General features: G+C 48.3%; 7 protein-coding genes across 7 annotated transcripts; 4 read left to right on the forward strand and 3 right to left on the reverse strand.

Moving 5' to 3' along the window:
- Nucleotides 1-90: 90 nt before the first annotated feature.
- BDW43DRAFT_295900 (Hsp90 co-chaperone CDC37) lies at nt 91-1641 on the reverse strand (the record flags this gene model as incomplete). Its single annotated transcript, XM_032044129.1, has 2 exons — nt 91-592; nt 674-1641. 2 exons carry the CDS (start codon nt 1639-1641, stop codon nt 91-93), a joined length of 1470 nt encoding a protein of 489 aa, XP_031906310.1.
- A 340-nt stretch (nt 1642-1981) lies between these two features.
- Nucleotides 1982-4938, forward strand: mdr2 (ATP-binding cassette permease mdr2). Its single transcript, XM_032039955.1, has 3 exons — nt 1982-3409; nt 3460-4095; nt 4153-4938. The coding sequence occupies exons 1-3, from the start codon at nt 2177-2179 to the stop codon at nt 4645-4647; spliced, it is 2364 nt and encodes a 787-aa protein (XP_031906311.1). The 5' UTR covers nt 1982-2176; the 3' UTR covers nt 4648-4938.
- Nucleotides 4939-5085: 147 nt separating this feature from the next.
- Nucleotides 5086-6783, forward strand: BDW43DRAFT_258207 (nucleoside transmembrane transporter FUN26). The gene is made up of 2 exons (XM_032039956.1): nt 5086-5411; nt 5499-6783. The coding sequence occupies exons 1-2, from the start codon at nt 5236-5238 to the stop codon at nt 6670-6672; spliced, it is 1350 nt and encodes a 449-aa protein (XP_031906312.1). The 5' UTR covers nt 5086-5235; the 3' UTR covers nt 6673-6783.
- Nucleotides 6784-7066: 283 nt separating this feature from the next.
- On the reverse strand, nt 7067-7723 carry BDW43DRAFT_305256 (uncharacterized protein; the record flags this gene model as incomplete). The annotated part of the gene is made up of 1 exon (XM_032045760.1): nt 7067-7723. One exon carries the CDS (start codon nt 7721-7723, stop codon nt 7067-7069), a length of 657 nt encoding a protein of 218 aa, XP_031906313.1.
- Nucleotides 7724-7958: 235 nt separating this feature from the next.
- On the reverse strand, nt 7959-10546 carry BDW43DRAFT_258209 (uncharacterized protein). Its single transcript, XM_032039957.1, has 3 exons — nt 8939-10546; nt 8599-8885; nt 7959-8540 (listed from the first exon to the last, which is right to left on the reverse strand). The coding sequence occupies exons 1-3, from the start codon at nt 10163-10165 to the stop codon at nt 8111-8113; spliced, it is 1944 nt and encodes a 647-aa protein (XP_031906314.1). The 5' UTR covers nt 10166-10546; the 3' UTR covers nt 7959-8110.
- Nucleotides 10547-10711: 165 nt separating this feature from the next.
- BDW43DRAFT_258211 (putative ABC transporter) lies at nt 10712-16278 on the forward strand. The gene is made up of 4 exons (XM_032039958.1): nt 10712-10853; nt 10927-11677; nt 11727-14966; nt 15034-16278. The coding sequence occupies exons 2-4, from the start codon at nt 11354-11356 to the stop codon at nt 16075-16077; spliced, it is 4608 nt and encodes a 1535-aa protein (XP_031906315.1). The 5' UTR covers nt 10712-10853; nt 10927-11353; the 3' UTR covers nt 16078-16278.
- A 2414-nt stretch (nt 16279-18692) lies between these two features.
- On the forward strand, nt 18693-20318 carry BDW43DRAFT_305259 (DEAD/DEAH box helicase; the record flags this gene model as incomplete). The annotated part of the gene is made up of 1 exon (XM_032045761.1): nt 18693-20318. One exon carries the CDS (start codon nt 18693-18695, stop codon nt 20316-20318), a length of 1626 nt encoding a protein of 541 aa, XP_031906316.1.
- Nucleotides 20319-21289: the final 971 nt, after the last annotated feature.

Consider the following 21289-nt stretch of genomic DNA (forward strand, 5'->3'; position numbering starts at 1 on the left):
GGTAACCATCATTCTTGGATCATGCAGACAAATTCATGCAAATGAATATATGTGTCCAGGTACGTTGCAGCCGACATATCTCCCACATCCTTAGTCAAGTTCCGTAATGTCGCCACCTGGTTCTCCTACGTCTTCAATCCGTTTCTCCTTGCTTTCGGCCTCAATCTCTTCCAGCTTCTTCCGACCCTCTTCAGTAGTCGCATCGACAATCCCCTCCTCCAGGCTGAGCATACCGCTTTCCCCGAGCTTCTCCACAACATCTTCTGCCTCCTCGACACTCATCTTGCCGAGCACCTTATTAACCTCATCGAGAGATTCGGAGCTCAATGCCTTTTGCAAGTCCTTGGAAAATGATTCGAATATCTTACGCGCTTCGATCTCAATGGGTTCGCTGCTTTCTGCGGCAGGGATATTAATTGTGATCTTAGTGTTGGGATCAACAGCATGTAGCTGGATCTGCTCAACACCAGCGGGGTCGTTAGATGCAGAGCTGTCCTTAGTAAGTTCTGCAGCACGAGTCTTAATCTTATTGTAAGTTTCGTTGACATCGTTTCGGAAAAGGGTTGATGCTTGATGATCTTTTGTCGTGATACTATACGCCAATGTTAGCTTTGTTTTATTCCCCATGCATACAACCACCCCGCCGGGGATGGTAAGAGTTATGCTTACGTACCGCTTGAAGAAAAGAGAGATTCCATCACGGCCCAAGGAGCGGCAGTATTGAAGCAGTAAGCCATGGTGAACGCATTGGCGAGCGTACTCCTCTTTGCCTTCCATTTGGCTATTGAATGCTTCGACTAGCAGACCATCTGTCTCCTTCTCTGCGACAATTGCTTGGTGCTCGGTGATGAACTGAAGCAAAGCACGGTAATCGTTCCGGTTGATCTTCGCAAACCGCTTGGCCAGGTCGCTAGCCTTAATGTTTTCCGGGTCTTCTTCCTCATCATCATCAGCGGGTGCCTTCTGCGACGACGATCCTGAAGCCGCGGTGGGATTCAGAAGCTCAACGGATTCCGCCTTCTTGGTTTCGGCCCCTTTGCCCTTATCATCACTCTTGGTTACAAAGGATGTGTCGAACCCGGTGTGCAGCTGATCACTTGTGATCTTCCTGCTTTCTTCCTTCTCTAGCTCGGCCAATCTCGTAAACAGCTCCTTCTGCAGACCTTGTACCTTGTCCTGATGTTCCTGCACGCCCTTGATGTATTCCTTGAGGAGGTTCTCGGGGCTAAGGTCACCCATTTCCTTCTTAACCTGATCCACCAGTGAACTCATCATTTGAGAATACTTTGGCTGTTCTTTCTCCTGGGTGTGTATACCTGCCGGCGGGGCAGGGGGTTGATCCTCTGACGGATTGCTCGCAGATTCCATGAGAAATTGGAATACTAGTTCTTCGGGGTTCTTCGAGGAGCCTTCATGCTGCTGGAGTGACTTCAGAAGTTGGTCGATGCGTGAGAGGAGACCGTCGTTAATGATACGCTCGTACTTCAGGGTTTCGATCTCATGGCGGCGTTGCAAGCGCTGCTGGTGGATCTGGGACTGTTTGGCCCGGATAAAGGAACGCTTGTCGACATTAGGATGCACTTCGATATCCGAATCATCAGACAGCTCAAGAGCGTCCCATTTGCTGTAATCGAGCACCATTTTTAGACGGTGCTCACAGGAGGGGCAGTACAAGTGGGGTAATAAATAGCAAAGTGGTAGAAAATAAAAGATTGAGTCAAGAGGATATCGGATAGGATAAAACCGAGTACCGTGTAAGATTTCGCAAGATTTTCCCCACCAACGACTATACAGGATCACAGGGGGTTTAATTAGGCTTAAAACAAACGCATAGTTCAGGCCGAGCTCCTCATGGAAAGCTCTCGATGAGCTTCGATGACTGCGGAAGGCTCCCGGGCGGTGTCCGACGGCAGAACAGTATCGGCGATTGTGTCTCCGTCCATGCGGCGATTATCGGGCTCAGACGGACGGACTTTCACGCGGTGTTCGAGCTGCAGCTGACTAGTACTAATACTATACTCCGGCACCCGTGTTAATTTGCGAAGCGGGCATTGGTGTCTGCAGTGCCATGAATGCGACAGTATTTTTGTTTGTCTAATGAGATATGGCATCCAGCTCTCTCCCATGACATCCTTCTAATTAGCCGTCCGATCCCGCTTCTCTTCACATATCCGAAATGCGCGGAGTCCGGGTGCTTGCTGCTTGGTCTCCAGTAGTCACCGCGAGGCCCTTCGCTCAGCCAAGAGGGAGCATCCTCAAGGGACTTTATCCAGGCACTCATACCCCTACATTTGTGACTGGAGTTTATGGTGGACAATACCGACAGTTTTCCGGAGTTGCGACTTCATTACGCATCGGTAGCAACAATCGTCTCCAGCATCCTGCGACATTTCTTTACAACAATGCTTTAAGACGTGTTATTCCTCAGTCGCAGCCCTCGTACAACATACGCCTTTTCTTCTTTACCCACCGGTACCTAGGATCTAAAACGACCGCCCAATCGACGAATACTCAAGTGAATATTACACCGAAAGAAAATGAGGAAGATGAAGCAGACAAGGGCTTCGAATTATCTGAAAGGGCAGCCCAGGCAGCACAGATTAACCTCAGCGCAAAATTAGCTAAAGACGGCGCCACGGGAAAGAAATCTGGTTTTAAGGAAATATGGAGGCTCCTATCCATTGCTCGGCCAGAGGCTAAGAAGCTTGGGTTTGCTTTCCTCTTCCTGTTAGTTTCGTCGTCCATCACCATGTCGATTCCCTTCTCTATTGGGAAAATAATGGATGTGGCGACCAAGTCCGCGACCGAAGGGGGTAGTGAGCTTTTCGGTCTTAGCCTACCCATGTTTTATGGAGCATTAGCCGGAGTACTCACCTTGGGCGCAGCCGCAAACTATGGTCGCATCATCATTCTACGCATTGTTGGCGAACGCATTGTTGCTAGACTTCGCTCGAAACTTTTCCGTCAGACGTTCATTCAGGATGCAGAGTTTTTTGACGCAAACCGGGTTGGTGACTTGATCTCTCGTCTTAGCTCTGACACCATTATTGTTGGCAAGAGCATTACGCAGAATTTATCCGATGGTTTGCGAGCAGCAGTCAGTGGTGCAGCAGGCTTTGGATTAATGGCCTACACCAGTCTCAAGCTATCCAGCATTTTGGCTCTATTGCTGCCTCCCATTGGTCTTGGGGCTTTCTTTTATGGAAGAGCAATTAGAAACCTGAGTCGCAAGATCCAGAGGAATCTAGGAGACTTGACCAAGATTGCCGAGGAACGTTTGGGCAACGTGAAAACCAGCCAGTCTTTTGCTGGCGAAGTTATCGAGGTTAACAGGTACAACAAGCAAGTGCGGAAGATCTTCGAACTTGGCAAGAAAGAATCTGTGATTAGTGCGACTTTCTTTAGCTCCGTATGTATTCCCCTCCGCCCCGAGAACCTCGCAGATCTAACTGTTTCCAGACCGGTTTCATGGGCAATATGACGATCTTGGCACTCCTTTATGCTGGAGGAGGAATGGTTGGGTCTGGTGCCATCACAATTGGAGAGTTGACATCGTTCCTCATGTATACCGCCTATGCAGGTTCTAGCATGTTTGGCCTGTCAAGCTTCTATTCTGAGCTCATGAAGGGGGTGGGAGCGGCTAGCCGGCTTTTTGAATTACAAGATCGCGGACCGACAATATCTCCAACTAAGGGTACGAAGGTTATTTCTGCTCGTGGCCCTATTCGTTTTGAGAACGTGTCTTTTAGCTACCCAACTCGACCTGCTGTTCCTATCTTCAAGGACCTAAACTTCGAGATTCCCCAGGGGACCAACGTTGCCATTGTCGGGCCTTCTGGAGGGGGCAAATCCACCATTGCCTCCATTTTGCTCCGGTTTTATAACCCCACCGAGGGCAAGGTTCTGATTGATGGAAAGGATATCAGTGAGATGAACGCTAAATCCCTTCGGAGAAAGATTGGTATTGTGTCGCAAGAGCCCGTCCTCTTCTCGGGCACTATTGCGGAGAACATCTCATACGGAAGCCCGCAAGCAACAAGGTCTGCGATTGTCGCAGCTGCCAGGAAGGCGAATTGTCAATTCATCAGTGACTTCGTAAGTATCGATCTAGTGCATATATTTTATTACGATCGTTTCTGACCTTCTATTTAGCCTGACGGCCTTGATACTCAAGTTGGTCCTCGAGGAGCTCAGCTCTCTGGTGGGCAAAAGCAACGCATTGCCATTGCTCGTGCCCTAATTAAAGACCCTGATATCCTGATTCTGGATGAAGCGACTTCCGCTCTTGACGCGGAGTCCGAGACTTTAGTGAACAGTGCCCTTGCTGCTCTGCTTCGCGGAAACAACACGACAATCAGCATCGCCCATCGGCTCTCCACCATCAAGCGATCGGATACTATCATTGTTCTCGGTCCTGATGGTAAGGTAGCCGAACAGGGTTCATACGAAGAGCTCAGCTCTCGGCAAGATGGTGCCTTTACGAAATTAATGGAATGGCAAATGAGTGGCGGCGATGTGTCCCAGCCTCCGACCAGCGCCCCTATCAGTCCTACGACACAAGAAAAGTTGTGGCAGATGGAGAGAGAGGAGGACGCTGGCGCTGAGGAAGTAGCCTCTAGAACGAGTGAGCAGCAGAGGAAGGAATAATTGTCCTGATAGAAGGCCTGCCTTCTCCAGGGCAACTTGTCTATCTTCTCTCTCTGGGGTTCGTGTACCATTCTCTGTAGAGATTTTCTTTTATATGTTCACCTTGTCACTTCCTTACTTCCATACTTCCCTCTTGAATGGTTGGATCGACTGCGGATGTACCTATACCTTTGGATTTACTGTTTTCAGATGATGGGGACCGGCTTCTTTATACACTAAATAGTTAGATGAGTGGGATAGAGAAAATATAATGTGCATCTCCGCTCACGATTAACAATAACACATGTGTCGTTGCTGCTCTTAAAGAGTGGCATGGGATGGGATCTACGTAAATGACTAGGGTATTAAGGTGAGTTTGGAAGATGTGTGGAGAAGTTAGGCTAATGTGACCTCCACCTCTCGGGCAGGTGACCTATCGTTGCCGATCACTCCCCAATGATACCGACTTAATGATCCCCCCAAAGTTCTCTTCTCAATACTACCCTTATATATTTATTTTCTGAATGGGTTCTGGATTGATTACTCTCATCTTATGTCCCGTTTCGATTTTGAGAAAGGGGACAATATCACACGCTGTACTTGAAAACAATGAATCGCTTCCGGAGATGGGTCTCTCCCCGGGCGGATTATGAGCCACTCGAGGATCCTCCGCAGGACGATGAAGATCGCCACTCGATATCTTCCCAAACACCACCAGTCTCAAGCTTCTCTAGGTTTGAATATGGAGTATTCTTCCTTCTCGGAGTTTCCATGCTCTGGGCATGGTACGTCTTACCCAACAACAGCTGTGTCGACGGCCGGAGGGTTACTCCTATGTATACATGATGCTGACCAAACTGTGCCAACCACAGGAACATGTTCCTCGCTGCTGCGCCGTATTTCTATCACCGCTTCAGCCCGGATGAGTGGGCGGCGGCCCATTATCAGTCCTCTATCCTCATTGTGTCAACTATCACAAACTTAGGCTCCTCGTTCACCATCGCGAAGCTGCAGAAGCGGATGTCATACTCCAAACAGATTACGGTTTCTCTTCTGATCAATATCGTCATTTTCACATTGCTCGCACTATCAACTGGCCTTCTGAAAAACGCTTCTATCAGATTATATTTTAGTTTCCTGATGGTAATGGTATTCGGAACTAGCCTGGCGACTGGTATGAATCAGATTGGCGTCTTTGCGTATGTCTCCGGATTCGGAAGGCCAGAATATACTCAAGCCATCATGGCAGGCCAAGGCCTAGCAGGAGTCTTGCCAGGCATCGTGCAGATACTCTCCGTTTTAGCAGTGCCAGTTCAAACCGGGGAGCAAAAAACCCCTCAAGAATCATCAAAGTCGGCATTCTTATATTTTATCACTTCCACTTTTGTATCATTATCGGCATTGATTGCCTTCGGTTCCCTCAATAAGCAGCGGTCAAATACTATGACCGATTTTACGGGAGCCTCGCCTGACACTGCTTCCGATCACACGAACGGCACGAACGGCAAAACCGTCAGCCTCTGGAGTCTCTTCAAGAGACTCCGTTTGATGGCTCTTGCACTTTTCCTCTGTTTCGCAGTGACTATGATGTTTCCTGTCTTCACAGCGGAAATTGAGTCAGTTCGGGATTCTCGAGGTAGTTCCCGTTTGTTTCAGCCTGCTGTTTTCATCCCGTTGGCGTTCTTCTTTTGGAACGCAGGCGACCTCGCCGGAAGGATGTTGGTACTTATCCCCCGGCTCTCACTAACCCACCGGCCTTTGGCTTTGTTCATCTTTGCAATTGCTCGCATTGGCTTCCTCCCTCTCTATCTCCTATGTAACATACGCGGTCGGGAGGCCGTGGTGAAGAGCGATTTCTTCTATCTATTCATTGTGCAGTTGCTTTTCGGTATCAGTAATGGCTATCTGGGAAGCAGCTGTATGATGGGCGCTGGTCAATGGGTCCCTGATGATGAGCGTGAGCCGGCTGGTGGATTCATGAGCTTAATGCTGGTAGCGGGTTTAACTGCAGGCAGCCTGATGAGCTTCTTTCTTTCCAGTGTATGACGTTGAGCACTTGTATCCTGATTCTGTATAGTCGTTCATGTTTCAATTAGTAGCCAACACATAGATATATAGAACGTAATGGTCCTTAGAACTGAAATTATAGAAAATTTTACAACTTCTTTGGTATTTCTTGCTGCCCACTTGAAGGCATTCATCATCCTCAAATGTTATACTATCATATATTAAAGGGGGGGAAGGGTTTTCGCTAGAAAGCAGTACAAACAAGGTCTCGGTCTGAAGTATCTTAGTTTGAACAGCATCTAAGACAGAAATCCAAGGCTACAATCCTCAATCTTCCAGCAGCCAAATACTAGCGAACAAGTATAGATCATCCTCATAAACAAAAGGGTATAGCAAAGCAACAGGAGATAAAGCAACTACACCCAGAAAACAATCAAGCCAATCCAAAAACATACGCCATCTTCAACGAATCCCACAACGCCTCATTCTCCTTGAGATCACAGTCAAATAATTTCCGATACCTAAGCCGATCCTCATGCGTGAAATCAAACCCCCTCGCCCTCCGACAACACCCACACTCAATCGTACAATGCCCCAACCTCACCCTCTTTTCTGTGTCCCTAGCCCTCTCACAACACCCACAACTCCGCCCACAACATCCTCCCCTCCCCGCACAATCATCCCTCAAATACCCCAGCAGATACCACTGCGGGTTCTTCTTCCAGGTCACGTACGCCCTCTGCAACGGCCCCGCAGGAACCGACGCCTCCCGTCTGTAAAACTCGCGCTCCAGATGCCAGTATTTACGCGCGAGGTCCTGGAGCTCCATTTGCCATTTTGCGAGCTGGGCTCGTTGCTCGGGGGTTAGGGGCTCTTGCTCGGAGCAGGTCATGGCTTTGACCTCTTCGCGGAGGTAGATCTCGCGTTGGCCAATTTCACGGAGCTGCGTGTCCATGAGGATTATGTCTTTGGCCCATTCCGGGTCAGTTTGGGATTTTTGGGGGCCGTGGGTGTGTTGGAGGCGGCGGAGGTGTTGGGCCCAGGGTTGTTTGCCGACTTTTATGAGGAGGTTTTCGATTTTGGAGGCCATTTTTGTGGTTGTATTTGGTTGTTGGGTTGGGGGATGTGTTCCTGTTTGATGGGTGAGACTTGGAGATACAGTGGTATTGCGAGGTAAAGAAGAAGATTCTTCTTCAGTTCCGGCACAACGTCATCTGAATGACCTCATTTATACTTCAAGAGAAGGAATTTTCTGATAGTTCCGCGGGTGAACCTTTGGTAAGGAACTCTTGGGACTAAGGTTAATGATGTATTGCAAACAGATATTCCAGATGAACGTAAGAGTTTGGTATTGCGAAGGTCAAGACTCCTGCTAAACGCCATGCTAAACCGTGTCTATATATACGAGCCATAACCAGTTGCGCCAGAAGAGAAGTATAATAAACCACTTAACGCCTCCATGATACACAGCTCGAAATCAGAAAAAGTCCCTCTCGTCCAGCCACTGAGAGTCGATCGCATAGGCTACCAAGTCGGCAGCACAGCACATATCCTCATGGCCATGCTCCAGATGCAAAAGGTCCAGCACAGCGTTCAGTCTATCCTCGAGCGTAGCTTTCAGTTGAGAAACTTGCTTCGGCGCATCCGCCGTTGTATGAATCGTATGGGGCATGTCTTTCTTTGCCGATTTGGTTGGTTTTTTGAGTGTTTTGTTTGGCGAACATTGGGAGAGAGGCTGTCGTGGTGCTGGAAGTGAAACGTCCGCCTTCCTGTTCTTGAGCAAAGTCTTGAGTAAAAAGAGAAGCCAAACAAGATTCGTGCCTGGTGCATATTCGGCCCAAATTCCGGGAATGTCGGGCATCTTCTCGTTCTCAAGGGGGTTTCCGTTGTAAAGCTCAGCACGCATACTGTCAGCTGTTAGCGGGCCAGTGTTTAGGTTTGTGGTAGGTTATGGGGAATACCCACTATCTATAAGTATCTCTCAGCATGGCCTCATCTTCGTCTCGTCCAATAGCATCGAAGATCTGTTTCTTATCAAGATCTGACGATGCTACTTCTACCACCTCGCCGGACTCCTCAACACGCAGTTCCGCACGAGAAAGTGAGTAATCGATAATAGTGGTCTCTAACGTGCTCAGGCCAAATCCGCTTGAGTATGATTGCCGCATCACATCGAGGTCTGTCGGCGGATTCATGCAACCATTTGGCCGGGTACTCCTGATGCAAACATTTCCAAGATGAAGATCACGATGCTAAATGAAGTGTCAATACCAGTCGGGTTCTAGGATGTATCGGTAATGCTTACCTCAAACTGTGCATACTCCTCAGCACGAGCAAGAGCCATTGCCACTCCCCAGAAGATATCGTAGATTTGGAAGATTGATGACCAGGCGAACTTTTCAAGTTCACAGCCAGCATCATCCATCTCCACGATAGCCCATAACTGTGAATCAGGATACGCTTTCTTGCTGGACGGATTGGGGTTCAAGCAATCATCCTTGGTCTTCTTGTAATGGTCCCAAGCCTTCTGGAAGGACTCTGGAAATCGACCTTGAACCACGTGAATCTCCCTAAAGCGAGCAAATCCTGGAATTGGATCCAAGTACTTGAGCATCTTAACTTCAGACACAATTTCCTCGATGCTCGTGAACTTTTTCGAGCCAGGCCCACTCTGTGCTCGCAAGGGAACAATCTTGAACACGCCATCGCCGTAGGCTTTTAGACGAGCAAGCTTGGATTTAGACATTTCTTTCTTGCACACCTCCTCGCGCAGGCGGAGTTTATAGACCTCTCCGTAGGAACCCTCCGCAATTTTCACCACCTCCAGCATGTCTCCCGCACGAGCAGCCCATGAGCCAAACTTTTGAGCGCTCTGTGCGGCGACTGGTGATAGAGCCTCGTTCAGAATGGGACGAACATAGGAATTAACCTTGTCGTCCAGCACACACCCAGATGACAGACGAGCCGTAGCCTTGTTCCTTCTTGTTCGTCCCTCGGTCGGTTTCTGCCTTTGCACATTGCACATAATCTCCTTTTGTTTCTTTTGTGGCTTTGATGTTGTAAGTTCCGAACTGACTCTGACTTCCACCACCATCTCGTATTTCTTCTGTGGCTTCGGGATGCTTTCTGGAGGGCTTTCCTTTGTAGGCTTTTCTCCATTTCGTTCTTCATTTTCGGTTTTGATCGATTCGGTCTCGGGTATATGCACTGGTAGTTCACTTTGGAGAAGATTCGGTTGCTCCATGGGCACGACTGGCTCGTCGACATTGTCTTTCTTTTTTCTAGGTTTGTTAATCGTGACTTCTGCCAGCCGAGCTTGGATACAATCCACAGCTTCCTGAACGGCCTTCTCTGTTCTCCCCTCCACCAGCTTTTCTGGACTCCTCTGTTCGAACACAGCTCGCGGGGCATCCGCTCTTCGTTTTCCGTAGACTCGTTTCGGCGCAACTGTGCGTGTTTTCGTTCTCGGTTTCGAATTCCACCGGTCCGGTGTGCGGGCGCCTGTAAAGGCCGGCGAAAGAGGCAATGCCATTGGTGCTTATTGGTGCAAGTTCGGTCCTATACTGTGAATTCCGTTCTTCAAGACCCAACTAAGAGAGAGAAATTGTCAAAAACAGCAGCGTCAGGGGTTGACCAAGGCCTATTGATCTATTTCCAGAAACGGGTTAGCGCATCTTGTTGCTCTGGTGAGCAGCCTTACGTAATAAGTCCATCACTTGGTCCAATCAGAATAGACTAGCAACATACAATCTCGCGTTCCAGGCAGCAAGGCAGGAAGGCATCTCACAAAACTGTATTTGTTGTTGCTGCTCCTGATTACCCACCTTCTTATTACATTTATTCGTTGTGGTAGGGAATTGCAACAAATATGTAATGTTTGAGAGCTATTTGGGCTCCCCTAAGGATATTGTAGCTAGTTGATATTATGAACGACACGACTACATTGCAAGACTCGTATATATATATTAATATATATATATATATACACATGCATGCCTGCATCCGTCTTGACAGCACTAAGGCTATGAGCGAAACCATACTAGTACTTAGTGACGGAAGCTAGTAAAAATTCATTTATGGACCTTGGTTATATATATTTAAGCTTTAGCTCAAGTATCCTTATAAGGCTTTAGTCAACCAAAGTGGTGAATCTACATATGCATACTACAGCCAGACGCAGCCTCTCATCTGCGTAACATGGACGTATGTTGACGATTCATGTAAGTGGATGTGATCCCTTTTCTTAAGAGTCAAACGTCAGCCTAGATAGTCAAAGTAACTATAGATGGATAGAAGCTTACCTACCCCAAAGACCCTGAATATGTCTAGACTATGGCAGCCTGGTCGGGAACCGCTTTAGGAAATTCTTCGGTCGATTGTGGCTGATGGAGCTTCCTTAAGTTTCCCCCTCCCATAGTCTATATCTACAATATGTACCTGGTGAGTTCAACTTGGACAAACGCATGTACCAGAGGTAATTGATTGCCAAACTCCAATTCCCAATAAATACTTGCCACTGAGCTGGAGGCCTGAAGAACTCAATTCGCTTGCCGATATTCTTGTGAGTCACGAAGACTCAGATCGAGTCAATTATCGCGTATGTAATATCAACATCAGGCAGCAGGATTCTCACACATTTGGTTTTTATTCTCGCTGTTAGCCTTCAATATGTGGTGAATGATATCAAAGTGCTTACTCCAAGCGATTTATACCTGCTACGATGGACAATTGGCCCGACACCTCCTTCGGGGCTGTCATTTACCCGGCGGTCATCTTTGCTCTGACCATCCCACACATACACCACACCTTCAAACAGCTCCTAGCCACAGATATAGAAAGACATAGCCTTACAATTGGCTATGAAGACGAAGACGGAATCGCAACAGAAAAGTCAGAGAAAGCAACCTCGGATTTACTGCAGCGGGTGATCCTTTCCATCACGGCAATTGTTGCCGTGTTGACAGCCCTATTATCGTCCCTGAATGTGACTGGTCAAAATAGAACACCACGGGGCCTTGAGCAATGGCTACAATTCTCTGCTTGGGTAGGATCAAACTTTACCGTGTCCGAATTTTGTACATTAACATTTTCAGGTCGCGGTGTTATTTCAAGGATGTGTTGTCGTCTCGCGCACCTCGCCTCAGGATAGGTACAAGCTAGGAATTTGGAGTGCCGTTTCATCGCTTCTTCTCAGTATCGTAGCGTTCTTCTTGGATGGCTTGTGGTCAAGCCTAAATAAATCCGGAACAAGTATCTCTTTGTCTGCTGTCAAATGCACAGCGGGAATCATACTTTCTCTAACCAACGTCTCGTTTTCCCGTCGACCGGAGGTATACCTAGGGAGCAAGCCGGTGGATCGTCAACGCACCGTATCCTTTCTCAGCCGATACACGTTCTCGTGGCCAGCGCCGATTTTATCCAAAGCCGCAAAGAACAAACAGCTTGAACCCGAAGACCTTCCTGCAATAGGATATGAGGTGCGCGCGCGAATCTTGTATGATCGTTGGCAATCTTGCAGAAAACAAAAGCTATGGAGGAAATTTCTACAGATCTACCGGACTACCTGGTTCGCTCAGCTCGTCATGCAACTGCTTTCTGCTGCCGCACATTACCTCCCTCAAGTGTTATTATTTTTCACCCTTCGTTTGCTGGAAGAGCGTGACGCACGCGCAGAAAATCAAAAACAAATATGGATAGCAACTGTTGGCCTGGGGGGATCGCTGTTTATATCATCATGGCTGGATACATTGCTGCAATGGATCGCAACTATGGAGCTGGAATTACCAATCAGAGAGCAGCTGTCTGCAGTTATTTTCAGCAAGGCACTCAGGATAAAAGAGGTCGTTAGTGTGAAGTTGCATGACAGCGCCGAGAGCAAATCATCGTCGAGCGAGTGCTGTGATGATGATGAGGAGGAGGATGATGATGATGACGGCGACGACGATGGACCACCAAAAACGAAGCAATCCATGACCAATCTTCTAGGGGTAGACGCTGTGACGATTGCAAATTTTGCAAAATACAGTCATACTCTTCTAGACTGCATGATTAAGTTCGTCCTTGCGATTGCTTTTCTTACAAATCTTCTAGGCTGGATACCTGTCCTATGGACCTGTACTATCCCAGTTGTATTGGTCCCGTTGAATTACTATCTAGCCCACGGGTACAGCAAAGCGGAGGATGCGCTCATGACGGCAAGCGATCGAAGAATGGCCGTCTTGTCTGAGATGCTACAGGGCATCCGCCAGATCAAGTTTACTGCTCAAGAGGACCGGTGGAATGACAGGGTGCAGACCCTACGCTCCAATGAGATAAAGAAACAAGGACGGGTCTTCAATTTCCACCTGGTCATGATTGGAGTATGGACTTTTGGCCCCCTTGGCATGAGCCTGATCTCACTGGCATCGTACTTCATGGTCAACAAGACTCTATCACCCTCAATTGCTTTCACAGCCTTATCCATCTTTCAAGGCCTAAGCACCACACTTTCTATGTTCCCAGAAACAATCAGTGACTTAATGAATGCTATTGTGAGCGCGCGGCGCATCGAGCAGTACCTTGACTTACCGGAACATGATAATTGCCACAAAGATGGGGAAGGAATTGCCTTCCTGCAGTCAACGATCTCTTGGCCTTCCAACGACATAGCAGAAGAAAATGCTACTTTCAAGTTACACGACATGAACTTGCAGTTCCCTCGTGGAGAGCTCACCGTGATCGCTGGTCCAGCAGGTGCTGGCAAGAGCTTGCTGCTGTTAGCGACAATCGGCGAGGCAGACCTGCTCCAAGGACAGATTCTCTTCCCGCAAAGGCACTCGCAACGTGCCTATGATGCATCGATCAATGAATGGACGATCGACACATCAATTGCTTTTGTCCCCCAAAATCCGTGGATTGAGAATGGAACAGTTCGAGAGAACATTCTATTTGGCCTCCCACTGAATCCAGAACGGTATCGCGATGTCCTACGCGCATGCTGTCTCCAGGATGATTTGGATTCAATGCAAGATGGTGATCAAACTGATCTTGGCGCAAATGGCGTTAATCTAAGTGGCGGCCAGAAATGGCGTGTCGCTCTCGCTAGGGCTCTCTACAGTCATGCTGGAATCATTGTCCTTGACGATATTTTCAGCGCGGTGGACGCTCGTGTGGGCCGTCATCTGTTTGAAGAAGCGTTAACAGGAAGCTTAGCAAAAGGAAGAACACGAATTGTGGCTACGCACCATACGTCTTTGTGCTGGAGTGAGATGAAGTATTACGTACTACTCGAGAATGGGCGGATTTCATTTGCCGGCAAGCCTGAGAATTACTGTCTGGACTTGTACCCAAGTGGAACCGACTCTATCCGACATGCCGACAGTAATGGCCCCGTTGCGCAGCAGATACATTTACCAGTTCTTAGCCCGGACAGTCGGATCGCTTCGCGGCAGAAACCATCCGAGGAGGATGTCAAGGGAAAAGCCTTTTACGAAGCCGAGACACGAGCAAAGGGCGCTGTAAAGTTGTCAATTTACGGCATATACCTAAAAGCTTGCGGTGGCTACTTATATTGGATCCCCATTGTTATAACTCTCTGCATTACCCTTGTGGCGGATTTGGCGATACCATATTGGGTATCAATCTGGACAAGAGACCTTGCAAACACGCAACCGACCACAGAAGCGAACATTGAGTCAGCTATGAATGGATTTGCTGAAACTTCTGGACAACAGTTGTCGTCTTCATCCGCCGACAAACGCTTTTGGACTTACCTAGGCGTGTACATCGGCCTTTTTTTCGTGACCCTTTTAACTGAAAACATTCGTTACCAACTCGTGTTTAGGGCATCGATTCGAGGGTCGCTCGTTATATTTGAGAAGTTTTTGCTCAGAATCTTGCAAGCCCCTTTGAGCTTTTTGGACACCACGCCCGTGGGCCAAATCCTCAACCGCTTCAGCGCCGACTTTAGTACGCTAGATTCAGATCTGGGAGTGGACTTGCCCAATATGCTTCACGGTGGTATGACGCTTCTCAGTGTCATCGTTGCAGCGCTTTTTATATCGCCGCTGATGGTATGCTTTGGATTTACCTCGCTACTTCTGTCTTGGTATATAGCTTCGCTGTATGTCACAGCGGCTAGAGATGCTAAGAGAATAGAGAGTAACGCCAGGTCTCCTATGTTCGAGCAGTTCGGGTCGATCGTTGACGGTTTAGTCACGATCCGAGCTTTCGATAAAGTAGACCAATATATGCATCGCATGTATAGTACGATAGATGCACATTGCCAGGCTCTCTGGCATTTGCGCATCTTTAATTGTTGGATGATGTTCCGTCTGAACATGGTCGGAGCTTTGGTTAGTCTGCTCTAAGTCCCCATTGCTGTATACACTCTGAAGACTAACCTATGACTCCTAAATCTAGTACGTAACTGTGACAGCGGCGCTGATTGCGACTATTAAGGGCGTTGATGCGTCAGTAGCTGGGTTTGCCCTTAGCTTTGCCTTGCAGATGTCCGAGGTCGTCGACTGGGTACTGTCGGAGTATGCTGAGCTGGAGCTGGACTTCAATGCCGTTGAACGCATAGTAGAATACACCCAGCTCGAGACTGAACATCAAGGTGGTGTCCATGCCCCAGCTGGATGGCCTACGAAAGGGGAGATCGAAGCGAATGATCTTGTCGTTGGTTACGGACGAGACTCACCACCGGCTCTACGGGGACTGAGCTTCTTAATCAAGCCCAATGAGCACATTGGTATCGTCGGACGTACTGGGTCAGGAAAGTCGTCATTGACACTGGCACTTCTCCGCTTCCTCGAGGCCCGGTCCGGATCCATACACATTGACGGCATGGATATCTCTAGGCTGAGACTCCGCGACCTTCGCTCTAGGATAGCAATTATCCCGCAAGACCCCGTTATATTTTCGGGAACACTCCGATCAGTCCTTGACCCATCTGATCAGTATGCGGACTCTGAGCTTCTCGCCGCTTTAACAAAAGTTCGCCTCACACGATCTACAGACGATGAACAGACTTCCGAGTCAGAAGGGATAGGGGAAGGCTATAATAACACTACCGTATCTCTTTCTTCTCCCATATCAGAGCGGGGAAAGAATCTATCCCAGGGCCAACGTCAATTAGTGTGTCTCGCCCAGGCCCTGCTATCGCGCCCGAAAATCCTCATCATGGACGAAGCAACTTCATCCATTGACATGCGCACAGATGCGCTTATCCAGCAAACTATTCGTCAAGAGTTCCAGGATTCCACTCTCATGGTCATCGCGCACCGGCTGTCGACTGTGGCAGACTTTGACCGGATCTTGGTCATGGGAGAGGGGGAAATAGCCGAATTTGATACGCCAGCTGCTTTACTCGGAAATGAAGGTGGGACGTTCTGGACCTTGGTCGATAAGAGCGGGGAGAGGGAATCTCTGCGTCGTGTTATTCTGGGAGGTGAAAGGCAGTAAAAATCGGATGTTCGCAATTGGTTTACATTCCTTGCCTAATCCTGACGTACCGGTTACTGGGCTGGAAGCCCAGTTTCGTTCTATTTAGATTATATAGGTCAATACATCGTTCTAGAGTCACCATCTGCCTTGGTCCGTAGGATTGCATTGCAAGGTGGAGATTTTGTTTAGGAAGTCCTCGCCTGCTATTCTCTTGCTTGCCACCTGGCCAAAGGGCTTTTTTACCTTTGGGAACAAAGGGTGGACTTAAGTGGGGTCAGAGCGAGTCCTATATACGAAGATCGAGATTCAATTTGAAGGGTAAGTCACTGAGTTATGAGACGCATCGATGTATGCAATGGTTACATGGACCCTTCGGAACAGAACAGAACTTGATGCACTACTTCTAATGATGGCTAGGAAACTAAAATCCAAAAATAAAGGAAAGGGGGAAAAATGGAAAAAGCATGGGAGAAGCCGGAAATAAAGCTCACCGCAGTAACTATGTTATTCAACCCTTTTAGAGGGTGAGGGTGATAAAGATACATAGCTAGGCTAAGTGACTGGGATGTACTTACAAGACGTTGACTGTCTCTGTATTACCTTGTACATATGGCAGATTACGAAGGACGTAAGTCATACAGTCATACATATAGACCTGTCCATGTAGTGCGTGCGGACTGGAACTTTGCCGTTCTAATAAGTGTCTAATGCCCATGGATCCTCGGACCTAATGTTAAACCGTCTGAACTAGCAGTCTCTGCTCTTGTGACCTACTTTATTATTTTTGCCGTACCAGAAGAAAGACAAGTCTATTCACAAGACAGCTCAGTATCTGAGTTATCAACCTGTTATACGGATATCTCGCGCGTTGCCTCCATCATATAAAACAGCTTTCATCCGTATTGTAGAGTTCGATTTGTACTGACGCAGCTTGCAAGTCATGTCAGCGACATGCCCTGCCCCTATTAGTCCTAGTTATAGTATCGCCAAAGCTGACAGAACCCAGAAAGACATCCAATAAATCCACACTTACTGCACTCCTCCAATTGATGTCTTCGCCAATCCCTGCCATTGATCTCACTCTTTCCTGACCTAGGGGCCTAGTTCTTCAGACCCATGACCAGAAGGCGCAGATTACCACCGTTGGCACTGTCAGGACTCAATGTCCTTATATGCGGCATGCACCAGGGCTATCCTTCGCCCGCTGACCTCTGCAATACCTGCATATAATTGTCACCGTGGTCTACGAATGGCATAAGTCATTATGGCGAGTTGCGTTCTCCTGTTTTCCACCTCTTCTCCAAGCAAAAATATTATAATTCTGATGTAATCCACATGGCTAAAAAGCTATATAACGTGCTTAGCCCCAAGCTCAACCTCACAAATCATCATCTCACTTCCAAATTCCAAAATTCCACAACCCTAGAGCAAAAGAATCTGGCTAGTATCACGTCTCTCCACATTATGTACAGAGCACTGATCTACATATACCACCCACAGAACAATCATCTACCAATTCTCCTCCCGTAAGCATTGGCTCTTCACACTCTCTAACCATATATGTCCAACCCAAAAAACTAACCAAAAAAAAACCACCAGCAACTACAATGTGAGCCGCCTTCGAAGCAGCCTATAAATGGGAGCCGACAAACTTTTCAGCCGACTACCACGGCATATTCAACTACAGTATCTATGCCAAGGATGAAAACATCTGGGCTGTGTTACTCGCTGGCCTCCGCACCGGCGCCCCATTCCACATACTGGCGACATTCTCGAAGGATGCTGCGGGGGTCGTGCATGCCTCATTTCATGGTCTCAAGCCCAAGCTTGTTGTGAATCATAAGAATTGGATTTTTCCGGCCAAGGTTGAGCTTAACAGTCCTATGGATCAGCATTATTGGTTTGAAGAGAGCTGGAGTAGTGATGGGTAGACTCTGGTGTTGCAGATGTGTGATCAGCCGGGGGAGAAGTTGGATAAGTATACCCTTAAGTAGTAGGAGACGATTTGAGGGGGAGGGATTGTGGGTCTTTGTTAGGATGGTGGTAATGGGGATATTGGTGTGGTGGGATTGTTGATGTTTGTTGGGGAAGTTGATGTTGTTTACTTCTTTGGTCTCGATTAGATGAACTGAGTAGGTATACTGCTGCTGCTACTATTTTCATGCTCATAGTTGGTGGAATGATCAGAGCCTTACCTACTTAGGGAAGGTCGGTCTAACCTGCATATCTGCCTAATCAGGTATAGCGTACCCAATTATCACCAATGTCCGTGCTTGGCAACAAATCTCTGCGTTGTTGATGGTAGTCTAGACTACATATATTGATTGATTCACAGCCAGCCATGTGCAAAAGTCAGAAAGAATTCACTTGCTAACCTTTCCCCGGGACTATTTCTTTGCTGCATTAGTAGTAGAAGCGACCCATTCGGAATACTAACCCAAATCTTTCAGGGAGCTTGGCATTGTATCAATAATAACTTCACGTTTTGCTACCAACCAGCATTATATTCTCCCCAAGTGCTACTTCGTGTTTGGTGTTCGACCTAGCAATAAACTGCAAGCCTCCTTGAGATAGATATATTGGCCCTCATGCAAGGCCCCGGAATCAACGATGGCGCTCAGCCATACGCAACCATGGCTGGGAAGCTGGACTCTAAACTCCTTCAAGCCGTGAGCGCGATGGGCTTTGAGTATATGACTCCAGTTCAACACCGTGTTTTGACTGAACTTCCAACTTGGCGCAGTGACTGCCTGGTCCAGGCCAAAACTGGTACGGGCAAAACCCTTGCCTTTTTGCTACCTGCATTGCACTGTCTACTCCAAGGACATTCGGCGCCACCAAGAGGTCAGGTCGCCATCTTGATCATCACCCCAACCAGAGAGCTTGCCCAGCAAATCGCCAAGTCATGTGATCAACTCACATCACAGCTTGCGAGACCTCTTGAGTGTCACATTGCAGTTGGTGGAACGGCTCGGGCATCTGCTCTTTCGCGCTTTATGAAGGGGGCGCCGTCCATTCTTGTAGCAACCCCGGGACGACTAAAAGACTACTTATCCGAACCCGAGACGGCTGAGAAGCTGTCTAACATTCAGACTCTGGTTTTGGACGAAGCCGACACGATGCTCGAGACCGGCTTCCTAGCTGATGTGAAGCGAATCCTCCAACTCATTCCCCCAAAAAGCACTGGCTGGCAAGGCATGTGCTTCTCAGCCACTATTCCGCCCAAGGTCAAAGATGTGGTCAGCGTTGTGTTGAAGCCAGGCTACTGTAACATTTCGACCATTGAAAAGAATGAAACACCTACGCATGAGAGAGTACCCCAGTACCACGTTCTGATGCCGTCTGTGGGAGACACCTTTAACATGCTTACCTCTCTCCTCAATCTCGAAACCAAGAACAACTCTAAAATCATTGTCTTCGGGGTGACCGCAAACATGGTAGCCCTCTTCGCAGCAGTCTTTTCCCGGGGCTTGACTCCGTTGCCGGTATTTGAGATCCATTCCAGACTCAGCCAGAGCTCTCGCACGAAAACCACGGCTCAGTTCAAGGAAGCAGCCGCCGGAATCCTCTTCGCCTCGGATGTTATCGGTCGTGGCATGGATTTCCCCAATGTCGACTTGGTCATCCAGGTCGGCTTGCCATCGAACGGTGAACAGTACGTGCATCGTGTCGGTCGTACAGCCCGCGCTGGCAATGATGGCCGCGCTATCATCCTCCTCACGGAAGCCGAGTCTTTCTTCATGAAGGCCAATCGCCACTTGCCCATCAAACCCCACCCCCAAACCGACGCGATCAACGAGGCCGCTGCCTCATGCACCGATGCCGTCGCGCAGGCCATGTACCGCATCGATGATGAGACAAAGCAACGTGCTTACTCGTCGTTCATAGGTTTCTTTGCTGGGTCCGGTCTTCTGAAGCCGCTTCGGCTCGATAAGCCCGGCCTCGTTCAACTCGCAAACGAAATGGCCATCAAGGGCATGGCATGCCCCGAGCCTCCTCCAATGGACAAGAAGGTCATCGGGAAGATGGGATTGAAGGGCGTTCCTGGATTCAACTATGGAAGCAGAGATGACTTGAATGGAGATGGCCCTGCTAGACAGCGCGGTCGTCCTGGGAACAAGTCTCGTGATGCACTCAGTCCCGGAGCTGGTCGGGACCGCAGAGGTGGGGTCGAAAAGAATCGTGGAGGGCGTCGCGGTGGTGGAGGGGGAGGACGTGGAGGGCGTGGAGGACGGGGAGGAAAGCCCAGAGGAGCATAAGTCCCTTAAAGTCAGAGCACATGGCTGAACTTCCTTTTCTTCTACTTGAGAATATTCAGTTTGCAGACGATCTGCTACTATGTTATTGTAATCGCCAGCGGATACTTCATAGATACCAGGGAATCATCAACTTCTACATAAAAGTCATTAATAAAGCGGGACTCACGGCACGACTAGCATTTACATGGTACTGTACTTCTTTTTCTGTTATTGTATCTGGATACTAGATATCATTCCTTGAAAATTTCTTAACACAGCCTTGGTCCACTGATATTCTGACGATGAGATCTCCGAGACAAATTTCACAGGTACCGCATTCTAGCGAAAATACTCATATACCTTTCTCCTCATATAGCCAGGAAGCGTTATCCAAATCAATAACAGGTCGGCGCATTTATACATCGTCGACAGTGACGGGCGTCGACGGGCGTCCCCTCCTAGAATCATCCGATAATATCTCTGCCAAACTTTACATTTCGCTGTTCCTTTTCATAGTCCAGTGTCCTTCATTCTCCACGGTGCTGACGTAGGAATCCTCAAATCCGCAGGTCCAAAATACTCGGACGATATCCAACGACTTCCTCAAATATGGAATCAATACGGTGCAACGTCTCTTCAAAAACATATCCTAACAGTCTCGGGGCCAGTATTGAATCGCGCAGCGTCAATATATGGTACCCTTGAATCTCCTGCGCGAGCCAGCCTAGCTCAAACCCACACCTGGCTATCTTTAAGAAGTATCGTGTTTGTCCTCGTCGGACCCGGAAGACACGGGGTCTTCACCGACTGTAGAGTCCGAAGCTCGCAAATATTAACAAGTTTGAAGTCACTAAGTATATGCTACGTTTGCAAAGCGTGTGGCCTGTATACATCACGTTCGCTGCGGATCCCGCCCTCATCCTTATGAACAGTAAGAGTGTCCCATGTGTCGTACCATTCTTCGAGCTTTGATAGTTCACGTATCGCACCTG

The sequence above is a fragment of the Aspergillus alliaceus genome (genome assembly GCF_009176365.1).
Source record: "Aspergillus alliaceus strain CBS 536.65 unplaced genomic scaffold BDW43scaffold_1, whole genome shotgun sequence".
Lineage (NCBI taxonomy): Eukaryota > Fungi > Ascomycota > Eurotiomycetes > Eurotiales > Aspergillaceae > Aspergillus > Aspergillus alliaceus.

Excerpts from the sequence above, each read along its gene's own strand:
- BDW43DRAFT_258211 (XM_032039958.1), top strand. The coding sequence starts at position 11,354 with ATGGACAATTGGCCCGACACCTCCTTCGGGGCTGTCATTTACCCGGCG. Across the intron at positions 11,678-11,726 it reads GGCTACAATTCTCTGCTTGG|GTCGCGGTGTTATTTCAAGG; the intron begins GTAGGATCAAAC and ends TAACATTTTCAG. Across the intron at positions 14,967-15,033 it reads TGAACATGGTCGGAGCTTTG|TACGTAACTGTGACAGCGGC; the intron begins GTTAGTCTGCTC and ends TCCTAAATCTAG.
- mdr2 (XM_032039955.1), top strand. The coding sequence starts at position 2,177 with ATGCGCGGAGTCCGGGTGCTTGCTGCTTGGTCTCCAGTAGTCACCGCG. Across the intron at positions 3,410-3,459 it reads GTGCGACTTTCTTTAGCTCC|ACCGGTTTCATGGGCAATAT; the intron begins GTATGTATTCCC and ends AACTGTTTCCAG. Across the intron at positions 4,096-4,152 it reads GTCAATTCATCAGTGACTTC|CCTGACGGCCTTGATACTCA; the intron begins GTAAGTATCGAT and ends CCTTCTATTTAG.
- BDW43DRAFT_258209 (XM_032039957.1), bottom strand. The coding sequence starts at position 10,165 with ATGGCATTGCCTCTTTCGCCGGCCTTTACAGGCGCCCGCACACCGGAC. Across the intron at positions 8,886-8,938 it reads AGGAGTATGCACAGTTTGAG|CATCGTGATCTTCATCTTGG; the intron begins GTAAGCATTACC and ends CACTTCATTTAG. Across the intron at positions 8,541-8,598 it reads CTGAGAGATACTTATAGATA|TATGCGTGCTGAGCTTTACA; the intron begins GTGGGTATTCCC and ends AACAGCTGACAG.
- BDW43DRAFT_258207 (XM_032039956.1), top strand. The coding sequence starts at position 5,236 with ATGAATCGCTTCCGGAGATGGGTCTCTCCCCGGGCGGATTATGAGCCA. Across the intron at positions 5,412-5,498 it reads GTTTCCATGCTCTGGGCATG|GAACATGTTCCTCGCTGCTG; the intron begins GTACGTCTTACC and ends TGCCAACCACAG.